The sequence below is a fragment of the Varanus komodoensis genome, unplaced genomic scaffold (genome assembly GCF_004798865.1).
Source record: "Varanus komodoensis strain SLA01 unplaced genomic scaffold, ASM479886v1 scaffold1, whole genome shotgun sequence".
Classification (NCBI taxonomy): Eukaryota; Metazoa; Chordata; class Lepidosauria; order Squamata; family Varanidae; genus Varanus; species Varanus komodoensis.
In genome coordinates, this window is record NW_025335268.1 from 95,715,755 (window position 1) to 95,728,042 (window position 12,288).

Sequence of the window (12,288 nt, forward strand, 5' to 3'; positions counted from 1 at the left end):
CCTGGCCATCCTCCTGAAATGCTTACAGTCATGGTGAGCAGAATGAGAAGACTGTGAATTTGCCTACCACCATACTTTTCATGTGTGTTCATGGGAAAACTGGGAATTTCCTATCATGTATGTTAGAAATTATGGGTACAGAAAACAAAAGTAATGAACTTAAAGTAGGAAGGTATGATCTTTTCATTTGATGTTACAGTTTCTTTGTTCCTATCATATTGGTTCCATTTAGTTTATTTCTGACTCTGCAACACTTGTATCCTTACCCATCTCTTGCAACTGTTCTTTTGTTGAATATGTTTTCATCCTGTTTATTGATGACTCCACAGTCTGACAGCAATCCCAGTGTGGGAGGGGCTGTCTTCAGTTTGGAAACTTGGCGATTCAAGATGCTATCTATTATTCCCTTCTTTGCCCATATGCCAGCTGTATCTTTCTACCTGTGCTCTCACTACAGCCGCTAGGTGGGAGCCAGGCAGCCCTCTCCTATTACACTAGGGAACATCAAGCTCTGCTATCAGCTTTGCATTTTCAACTCTGTATATTTTGTATAATAACAAAGATCAGATATGACAATAAAATGCAACCACAATGGCTATGCACAACACCACAATTTTGCTTCTGTTTGCTTTCCCATATTCCCCTCACAGTGAGGTAAAGGCCACTCCATTAAAATGCGTTGCATGCACTTCTCTTTTGTTCCTCACATATGCAATTTTCCACTGAGGAAAAAGTAAATGTCTACCTTGATTTATCAGAATGGGGCCATCAGACTCTCTGAGCCAAATGGATTCTGAAGCCTTTCTTCAAAAATGCAGCACAGCACTTTCTGGACAGCTTTACAAGATTCCACATGAACTAAACCCTCCTTAAACGTTGCTGGACATGCTGACAATCCAAAAACAGATGGGGAGGCAATCAGTCAGAGCAATACTGCTAGACTGGGCAGGTTAGGTGCTGCATTATTAGCCTCCCAACCACTCTTAAATATCTGTCCAATAGCTTTGTGAAGTCAGCTATACCCATAATTATGTGGCATCAAATGAAACCCTGCTCTTCCACACCATCTTAACAACACTATAAATGAAGGTAGAACTGTTAACCATAACTGTTCTCACAATCTTCCTCTGAAAATGGCAACAGCACCAAAACACCCATGCAGTAGTGTAGTTTCTCTCTTCCAATGGAATGGATTACATTTGTTTCATATTTTGTAAATGTATGCAAATTTGCAACTATTACAGTCCTTTCTTAACATGCCAGGGGATCAGCTGTAACTATTTGTCCACCTTATCAGACCACGTGTAAAAAAGTAGCAGCATGGTATTTTTTCCAGTACCTTTGCTTTGTGTCCAGAATTAGCTGCTTGGGAGTTTACAGCAATGCAAATTAGGTTTAAGTGATGTTCAAAGGGTTGCAACAAAGAATATTACCCTATATAGAGAAATGTCTGATGTTCAAGGTGGATTCCAAAAAGGAAGAGGCACTTGAGATCATATTACAAGCCTGCATTGGCTACTGGAACACACCAAATAATTCAGAAGATCAGTCTGTGCTTTATAGACTACAGCAAAGCCTTTCACTGTGTAGCTCACACGAAGCTATAGATGGTTCTGAAAGAAATGGGCCTGTCTCAGCACTTTATTGTCCTGATGGGTAATGTGGATGAAGAACAAGAAGCAACTGTTAAGACAGAATATGGAGAAACATAATGGTTTTCTGTGGGCAAAGCCATTAGGCAAGGTGTATTTTATCTGTTTGTTCAGTCTTTATGCAAAACATATCATAAGGAAAGCTGGATTAGGACTGCAGGAAGAAGGAGTGAAAACTGGTAGAAAATACATCAATAATAGTTTAAGATATGCAGCAGCAGATACTACTGGCAGTTTAAGATATGCAGCAGCAGATAAAGCAGGCTATACCTTTCCCCTGCCAAAGAGGCCAACAGTTTTGAAATAAAAGTTGTTTCATAAGTCAAAATATATTTAGGCAAACTATCCTGAGACTGGAAATTATGCTGGCAATATATGCAAAGTATGTCCCTACCACTGAACTACAGCCCGTTCACTCTTCACTATATAGTTTTTCTCCCATTGTCCCTTCAAGGGGCATAGACACACGACAGTCCTTCTATACCACCCAACAGCCGAAGCCCCCTGGGCAGTTCACAACAACACATTAAAAATAACAATAGAAGTTGTATCATATAAAACAGCATAACAAGTTTACAATGCAAAATTTAAAACGTACATTATAGCTTAAAGAAAAATCTTAAGACCTGTTTAACAGCTAGCAGGCCCCAGTAAACTACTTGAATGTCCTGCAGTAGAGGACAATTTTTAATTGGTACCAGGTTGGCTTCAGTGGGGAGCTCGTTTCATAACTGAAGGACCACCACTGAAAAGGCCCATCTCCTTATCGCCAATATCCAAGCCTCCCTTGCAGGTGGCAGTCGGAGACAGGCCCAGAACTTGATTGTAGTGTCCAGTTTATATCCTCAAAGCAGCCCTGTGATGCAGAATAGGCCGACAGGGACAAAATCATCAAGCACGCTTCATCCTGCCTCACTCGGAGAAGCTGAGCTCCGCTATCCATATTCCAAAGCCGAGCTGCTAATGGTAACCACTAGACTGCACTGGTTGGTGCAAGATAGCTGTTGAAATACACCGCAGAAAGTGTAGCTGCCAAAGCACAGTTACAGCAGGAGGGTGCACCTTCAGCCGCCAACAAAGGCCTCCAACGTTGCTCAGCAACCAAGAAAAAGTGTGTCAAGCCACAAAAATCCCAGGAGCCAGGCTCCTCCTCCTCCGCATGCGTATATGTGCAACAAGGCGGAAAGTCAGCCGACGAGAACTCCGCAACTTCCTTTCGCATGCGCGAAAATACATACGAACAGTCCCCGCGCCGCCGTTTTTTGCTTTGCGCTTGCGCATAACACCCACTATTTTGTTTATTTTCCCTCCTCGCATGCGCAGAACCCAACTTCAACCCCTGAATGCCAATTGCGCGTGCTCCTACATTCTATGGTTCTGAGCTATCTCCGTTCGCATGCGCAATAAGAGGCAGCTGCAATTTCGCGCGTGCGTATTAACACATCTTCCTCCTCCGGCCCGGAAAGACATGCGCAGTTAATCGTCTGCTAGTTCCTTACGCCTGCGCAGTAGGGGTTTTCCGTCCCCTTCCCCCTTCTCTTCACTGTTTGTCGCTCAGTCCATTCCTTCAAGCAGTTGCTTTGTTGGGCTGCTTGCTCTTGCTCGGGGTTTGTGGCTGGCTCGCACGCGGAGGGAGGGAAGGAAGGAAGGAAGGGAAGGGAGCGGCACAAGATCAGCAACCGCGGCCCCGGTTGGGCGAGCAAAGCGGTTGGTTCTGGCTCGGACCGGTTGGGGCTGGTTTTCCCCGCGCAAGCGCAGCTTCCCCCGTTAGAAAGTAGGGAAGGGCGATGGCGGCTGACGGGAGTCCTGCAGCGGGCATGGCCGGGATGGTCGAGGAAACGCGGGGGGATTCTCAGGGTACGGCCAGTCCAAGCCCTGGACCGGCCTCCGCCGTGCCTGCGAGTGAGTCGACCCCCACGAGAAACGACCCGACGGTCCCGGAAACGGATCCCGGGAGCAGCGCTGGAACTGTAGGCAGTGGAGGTGCACGACGGTTCCTGTGTGGCGTCGTAGAAGGTAATGGAGGAAACTTGGAAACAGGAAGGGTGCGGGGCAGGTCGGAATTAAGGTAAAAGCGAGAAGGAAGAGGTGCTGTAGCCTTCCCGGATTTAAGGCCCTCCAGATGTTTTGGACTACAACTCCCAGCATCCGCCAGTAGTTGGCTTTGGGAAGCTGGTAGCTCTAGTCTTAATACTTCGGAGGGGGGACTGAGTCATGGAAGGCGGCTGTAGCTGAATAAAGAATCGCCTTCTCTGTTTTGCTCAGTTGCTACCGCCGACCCTTTTTTCCCGGCTCGCTCTTTGTGTACCGTCAGGCTCCGCCCTGCCCATGAAAGCTGGAGGCGGAGGCCTAATGCGGTTTACCTTTTTCTGCAGAAAAGGCCGAGCTCTCCTTTCTAACGTATCTCACTTTAACTTCACGCTTACTGAACCACACCGTTTGTTCTTCCTTTCGTGTAGGTGCTAAGAACAAAACAAAGTTATCGAACTGATGTTCACAGTGAAAAGTGACTGAGAGTCCCCTGGCACCTTTAAAGACTAATCATTTGACTAAGCTTTTCCTGTATAACTTATTGTTTATTTGTTGCTTGAATGATTGCTATTGATCTTACTAACTTAAAAAGATAGTCAATAAAATTAATGGCTGTTTTGTTTCGACCTTAAGCATTTTCAGTGCACATAATGTAGGGCTCTTTTACTGTTCCATGATCAACCATATACTGGGGGTCCTTCATATACCGAGTCCTTATGTTATGTTATGATTGGTGTTGTTTCTGTCTAGTTAGGATAGATTTCTACAGGCTTAAAAAAGGCTTTTTTGGTTAGATTGTATGATCTAGTAAGGATGTATTTGTGCTTGGTGCTTTGGCTTTATGATACAGTCTTGTTCAAAGCTGCTCAGGGAACATGTGTGCATCCAGATTTAACCTGGATTAATTTGTAAATATTGTTAGCTATTGAAGATAATGCAAAATCTGGAACGGGTTATTTTTTTGCTTACTTATCTGGTAACCAGTATTGGCCAATTCTGTGGCAAATTTTCCATTTTTTTTTTCCTGTGAGGAGGCTTGATGGGGTTTGAATTAGGAGATCGGGTTTGTTCTCTGCTGTATTGGTATAGAGCATTTGCTTTTGTGCCCAGGTAGGGCCTGAACTTTTGGAAGAACTTTTGTGGGGGAAGGGACAATCCATTGGTAGATGAAATGAAAGGCAACAGTGGTGGAGATATCAGCATATTTTAATTTAAAACTCTTATGACTAGTTAGTAAGGCATCCTTTTAGAATGAAAGAAAAATTGCTCACAGTCTGCCAGTGCTGGGGTGAAGAGGAGCGAGGCCTCCTGAGAAACATCAGAAGGGCCAAATTTGTTGGTATCCTGTGCCTGAGGTCCTGCACTTGACCTATGCTAATAATCATTTTGTGTTAACTTCTTCTGGGAAGAGAAGATGCCAGGTGAGAAGCAAATGCTGTGAGAAAAGGGATTGTATCTTTTAATAAGAAAAATAGTTGAAACTATGGCTTATTTCATCTGCAAATCACTTTCATGTATTCATATTTTATAGCTGCAGTATAGTTCATACCAGTCATGTTGGTGCTTGTACTAAAACAGCAAGGCTGGAATGCAGTTCTGAGATTAACCTGGGGCAAAACCTTATTTGCTAGCATGAGAGGCTTGTGATTTTTAAAACTAGATTAATACTTTGGGCTATTGGCGATAAGCATAACAGCTTCCCATTTGCCAGTTTCTTTACATTGGTAAAACACTCAGTTACTTTTTGGTTAACATAGTTCCTTTTCTTATAATTTATATATTTAAGGTTGCAATCCTGAGCTGGGGATATGCGTATAACTTACTTTTGAAAAAACATGCATAAGCTTGTGTTATAAATTAGTTTTAAGTTATACTATGCACAGAGTTCCAGTTTTTGGCTGCCCTTGGTGTTCATTTAAACAATTATGGTTGCTAGGATTCTGTCCCTCTTGTCCTTGACCCTGCACTGCATTTCTTCTATCTTCTTACCCTAAATCCAGATTTGTAGCAGAAAATGGCAGCTGGGGTTGTTTGTTCCTGTATTATCTTTTTATTTATTTGTTTATTTTCTTAATATATACAAATGCATAAAAGAGACTATAAAACAGAACAAACTAAAATAGGCAGAGCAAACTAAAATGAGAAAAATGAACAAAGTTGCCAAGGGAATTTTAAACAAATACAACCTATACATTTAATCCCCCAAGACTGCCTATCCTCTATGTTTCAATGTTCCATGAGAGTTTAACAGGAAAGAAATCATTAATTTATCCTGTATTATCAAATTATTCTGGACCTGTGCAGTGACCAAATAAGTGTTAGCAACAGAGAGGAAGGGAATTGCCATTCATTGATGAAGATAGTCATTGTCCATTTCAGCAGCTCCAAGGCAGAGAGAGAACTTGGGCATTGTCATGTTCACCAGAGGATAGCAGCACACCTCCATGGTGAAGCAAAATTGTGAAATTTTGGTTTCATAAACAGACAAAAGAAGCATGGGGTAAAAGTAATGATCAGAATAATAAATAATTTTCCATATAATTGAGCAATGTAGCATGCCCTACTACACTGGAGTATCAAAAATAATATACCATAAAAGCAAGGTATTTTCACTGTTATTCTGTATCAAGGATAGGAGCCAGATTTGGAATTTGCGATTGAAAATGAACATCCTCACTTCAGAATTCCCAAGCATATTATAAGCTAAGATGATGACTTACTGAGCCCAAATCACCACTCCCTGAAGTTTGGATTTAGTGCCAACTCTTTCCACAGCTGTTGCTTCCCACAGCTGTTCGTAGCAACCTTACATAGCAGTGATGGCGAATGGGAAAGGCTGTGCAAGGGTTTCCATTATGTCCAAGCATGCTGTCACAGCAGCATCATACGTAGTAAGACTCCATCTTCAAGTAAGGTGGTATTACATGGGTTCTCCTGTAATGTGGCTATGACTAGCACAGTAGAGGCCCAGCACATGTTGTCCCCATCATGAGGTTCTACCCTACTTCTTTTGTCCCTTCCATCGTCAGGTAAAGTTAGGAAAAACCATGGTGGCAGGAAGGTTGAACACAGATGCTTTGGCTCTGTTAGATTCACTGTTATGTTTCCAGATGTGCGTGAATTAATCAACTTTATACTGTAAAGCACCATGAGGACCCTCTCCCAAGAAATTAATGATAGACGAGGCAAGAAGTAACATGTAACAATCAGCACTATTATAGTTATTGACAGGTGAACTTACTTCAACAGAAACTGTGATTTGTTTTTCAAGTTAGAAATTCCCCAGTCTCATCTAGACACAAGTTCTGCATTATTTCGAGATCTCATGTGTCTCTCTCTGTGTGTATATATAGCTGTGCAGACACATTATTATGCATCTTGAAAACTGCAGTATGGCATCATACTCTCCATCATGCATTACTACATTATGTTCCCTCTCTGAGTGTCCATTTTTAATGCGTGCTACTGTTTACCCTAGAGTGAGCATGGAGTCAGCCACTGGAGCTGCATGTGTGTAGAGGCATTTGGAACATAACAGTATCCCAGTAAACCGTCTAATTTCACATTTTTGACTGGGTAATGAGTATGTCTAGGGCACTAGGATCAGGTCACCTAACTTCAGTCATCCTGCCTGTCATTTCCCATTGGGGATTGTTTTGATGTACACTGGTTGCTTGTCATGTTAGATAGCGTTGCAAAGTGATGTGTCACCTTGAAGATAATTTGCCTAAATATGTCTTCTTGTATTCCTACAAACTTCCCTGAAGCAGCCAAACTTTAGAACAAAGCTATGGAGCTTTTTTCTTCTCTCTTTCAGGGGAAGATTGGAGAAGAAGGGAGGAGTAACTTTTTAAACCTGAGCATTATGGAGGTAGACTTGATGGGAGAGAGCTGTTGTCCCCAAAATCCTGGAATAACATGATGTATAAGTTTGTCTGTGGGAACTATTTGAGTTGTAGTGCAGACTTGCATGCTGGATGCATTACTATATATGAGTTGGGCCACTGTGGATTCCAGGAATGAAAGATGTCAGTAAGGTGGACTAGTGGCCCAACACCCACCATGGGTTGCATAACCCTGGGTATGGCTGGGGTATGTATAGATGCCATTTTGAATATACAACCCCCATTCAGGTGTCATGCTATGGGAACAAGAGAAGCATGGGTTGTGTGAGAGTTAAACAACCTTTGTGTAATCCATGGTCTGTTTTGGAGTTTAGAGGGTTGTAACTTAACTCCTGCTTACCTATTTTGTATGACACAATAACGCAGAAGCAAAGGATTGATATGCAGTGTTGTGCCCATGGGAGTTGTGACTTGTCATAAGTTATTTAACCTATGACAAGGCACAACACAGCATACGAAACCTGCACATTGTGATGGTATACTGGATTCACATCAAGAGAAAGAACTGACTTGTTCATCTTTAAAATTGATTTTCAGATGGGTATGCTATCCAAAATGTATTACGATCCCTGCCCAAATAAATGAATTGCAGTAGTCCTCAGTGGGATATTCACTCCAGTAGGAACTTTCCTTATTATAAAGGCTTTGATTTCTAGGAACCACAACATCCTGTAATTCACTGATTTTTATGAACAGCTTCAGGCATATCTTTAAAGAAACAACTTTATCTCTTTTGTGTATCTTATTTGTATTGCAGATTCACTGAATGCTGCTAGTGATTGTGGTTGGTTTATATGTTCAACCTGTTCTAAAGGGAGTTTACTCTTTGGTTAAAGCAGAGATGAGCAACTTTAGGCCCTCAAAATGTTTTGGCCTCCTGTCAACAGGCGTAGTCAGTTTAACTAGTGGTGAGGAATGGTAGGAGATACAGACCAAAGCATCTCTAAGACCATAAATGTCCCATCTGCCCTGAAAGATAACATTCACAGCTTGGGATGCTCTTGGATGCATCATCATTGCTAGAGGATAGGGTTGATTGCATTAATTTCAGTGTCTGTTTTAACTGTACAAGGTAAGAGTAGGAAGCAGATTTACAAGGTATGACTACGTATATGCTAATTTGCACTCAGTTTCCCCGGTCTAATTGCCAAATTGAAAAGCACTGGTAAAAGGGGAAAAGCATAAAAAGAGGGAAAATATCTTCCCATTAGAAATGTGTAATCCACTTGATTACTTACTCAACACTTCACCTTTTCAACATTCCAGAAAAGGGAGATGCTAATGTCCCCATTTTTTGCAGCACCTGTTTTAAGCACTTCTGTAGTCACTTTAAACCCCTAACAGTTCCAAAAACATGCAGAAATATAGGCAGATTTAAAGGCTGGAAAGTATATGAAAGGGTGGAAATGGTGCACTTGTACTAATGGAGCAGTTAAAGCAAGCTTATGCATTTTTCTTCTGTTCGCTTCCCAATTATTACATTTGTGCAAATTTGTGTAGTCCTTTTAAAACTTATCACAGAGGAGCAATAACCACAACAGTAAGTGCTTCAAAAATGGGACAACAATTAGTATCTTCCCTTTTTGAAGTAGCTGAAGATTCTGGAGAGTGTTTGGAATGTGGTAGACACTAAGAAAAAATAAAATTGTTGGGATCACATTGGCCAAGGGGAAGATGCTGTTCCTCACAACTTTGGGTGCATTTATTCCCCCCACACACGATTTTCCATGCTTTTTACTTGTGCTGCCAGGTCCTTTCTTTCTCTTACTATGACTTCTTTCTTGGTCTTTTGGAACTGTGTGTAAATTAGACAACAGGTAACCTCTTACAGTCAGTACTTATATTGGATAGTAGTAACTATGCATTTGTGAAAGATCAACTTTTTTTTCCCAATTATGAGTATGGTTATTCATTTTTGGGGTATGGAAAAATTCTTTTTAAAAGCTGGGAACCAAGTGATAATCTTTTCAGAGTGCCATTCCAGCATCAGTGGAAAGGCAGTCATTGGCAAGATTGCAAAAAGCCAGCAGTGTGAGGTTTTTTGGGGTCCTCTTACATGGTGGTTCTGTTGGCAACTCATGATAAAACCATTTTCTGAACTTAGGCAACACATCATGAGCAAGAACAACTGTACAATAAGTCGTAGATTCCTTGTGTGGCTTATCCCCGAGAAATAAGTTGCCCCACAAAAGATGATCCGGGTTTGGATGACACAACAACCTGCCATGGTTGGCTGCCCATCTTGTAACTTGTGTCTCTTGCCCACCCTTGCCTTCACAAAAAGCAAAGTAGCAAAGAAAATAAACTGCAGTGAGCAATGGGAAAAAGCAAGATGTGGTAGTTACTGAGCAGGAAAAATCCAGTTAACCTTTTTTTGTAGCTAACAGGGTTTAAAAAAAAATTTAAGCATTATTTTTTCGCTCCCTTGCTATATTGTCTTTCTGCCTTGCTTAACCAAGCACCAGTGCCTTGTATGCACAAGACAACAATTATCTTTGCATACATCACCTTAGTGAGAAACTGAAGGTCTAAAGCATTGAAAAAGCTAGAGCTCTTAGACTGGATGGAGTCAATTTGAGAATAAAAATGGGAATTAATGCCCTTAGTAGATAACTTCATTTTTATATGACTGTAAATGTAGGGCTAGCATGTTTGTGCTGAAATTTCATAGTAACTATGTTATTTTTGAATTAGAAATTTATGCTTGTGATTATTTAAAGTGTAAAAGTCCACATTTCTTGATTTTTTTATCCACCCTGGTAGAGGTTGGGATAGCTTTTGTGGTTTAGTGTGCATGTTATCCTCTTGACTGATAGGTCAAATATATCTATCTGGGCAGACAAAGCCTTGAAACAGCTGTGTGAGTAACCTGTTAGTGTATTTGTATGTTATTTTAATCTCGTTGTGTGTATTGCCTTAAGTGACCACTGGAAAGAGCAGCAATTCATGCGTAATAAATAAATAAATACATAAATAAATATACTTTCTTCCTATTACATTAAAGTATTCTGAGGAAGTTTGGAAATAGCAGATATATATTCCTGCAAATTATTAAAGCTTGGCTTTAGAGTCAATTTGAATATTTCTTTAAATGGAAACCTAATATTTGACTGTATCTACCTTCAATATTTCCCACAGGATTTTATGGAAGGCCTTGGGTTATGGAACAAAGGAAAGAGCTTTTTAGAAGGTATGTGATATCATGTTAATTCTATTGCATAATTTGCATAATTGTATATTGTAAAAAATATTAAGCACAAGTAAAGACATGTAGTTAAAAACGTGTGGCAAAAGCCTCAAAACATCAAAATTGGGCAGATCCTACCTTGAGTGATCAGCGTAATAAAAGAACTTTGGATTGCAACATGTGCTAGTAAAACCAATAGGTTTCTACAGCCTTTTTTAAACACTACTAATAGGTAGTCCTCGTATTAAGGATTTATGTCATTTCACTGTGGTCCAAAAATATGCAGCTATTTTAACTTATTACATACTCTGGGGAGAAGTTTCCAGGAAGTGTTTCTGTGCCTATCTGCGGGAGTAGTCTGGCATGGGGGTTCCTCTGGGCTTAGTATTGTTTTCCGCTCTGTTTAACATCTACATGTAACTGCTACAAAAGATTATCAGGAACTATGGGATTTGGTGTCATCAATAAGGTGATGATACCCATCTCTGTTTTCTTTTTTTGTCAGATCCAGGTGAAGCAGTGCAAACCTTTGAATGTATGCCTGCAATCCGTGATGGACTGGAGGAGGGTGAATAAACTAAAGTTTAGTTCAGATGAGGTAGAGTTTATCATAGTGGAAGTCACTGGACTGGTTGATTTTCCAGAACAGTCTATAAAAGCCTGTGCTGGGTATAGTCACATGCTTCCCTTGAGAGATTAGGTTTATAGTCTGGTGATACTGCTGGACTTGGCAAAGCTCCTGGGATTTCAGATAGCAACAGTGGTCTGGAGGGCCAGCTTAAATACTGGCTATGTCCGCTCCTAGAAGGTAGAGCTATAGTTGCTGTCATTCATGTTTTTGTCACTTCCAGATTAGTCTATTTTAATATGTTCTTTGTGGAACTTTCTTTGAAGTCTGTTCGGAAACTTAAGCTCTGCAAAATATGGTAGCTGTCCTATTAATCCTTAGGCAGTATGAGCCAATATTAGTGCAGATCGTATATTTTGAAAGGTTTGCTGTGGTCAGTGGTTTGTTTCTGAGCCTGTTTTAAGGTGCTGGTTATTAAAAGCACTAAAGGAGTATATTTTTGATACTCTCAAGGAGTATGTCCACCTGTATGACCCTTCCCAGCATGTAGGTCCTCTGATGAGGGCTGCTTCAAATCATATTTTAAGTGTTGTGGGGCTAGGTTAGCCTTCAATTAGGAACAGGCCTTTATTCTTGCAATGCTGATGTTTTGAGACTTGCTTCCAAAGTGTTTGTAGAGAGATTTCTTCTTGCTAGCCTTCCAAAGGCAGATGAAAACATTGTCAGCCTTTGAGAAAAGACATTGCTTGATTTTAATTGCTGATGTTGTTTCTTCCTGCTTTGTTGTGCTTTACTGAATTGTGTTTTTAATGTGTATTGCTTAAATTTGTAAGCATGTCTGATAAACTAATAAACAGTACTGTATAGGGATTCTTAAAATAGTGTGGAATTTGCAGAATTATATGCACAACCCTTCTTCTACTTTTGCATATTGATAAAGAATTG

The 12,288-nt window shown here is 40.8% G+C and overlaps 1 protein-coding gene across 1 annotated transcript in view; it reads left to right on the top strand.

Annotated features, from left to right (window-relative positions):
* The first annotated feature begins 3,176 nt into the window (after positions 1-3,176).
* The window catches only part of OGA (O-GlcNAcase), a 34,805-nt gene continuing 25,693 nt past the window's right edge, over positions 3,177-12,288 (top strand). The window contains exons 1-2 of the mRNA XM_044437049.1: positions 3,177-3,668; positions 10,727-10,778. Of these exons, the coding sequence (XP_044292984.1) occupies positions 3,440-3,668; positions 10,727-10,778 (281 nt within the window). The 5' untranslated portion in view covers positions 3,177-3,439. The remainder of the gene's footprint in view (positions 3,669-10,726; positions 10,779-12,288) is intronic.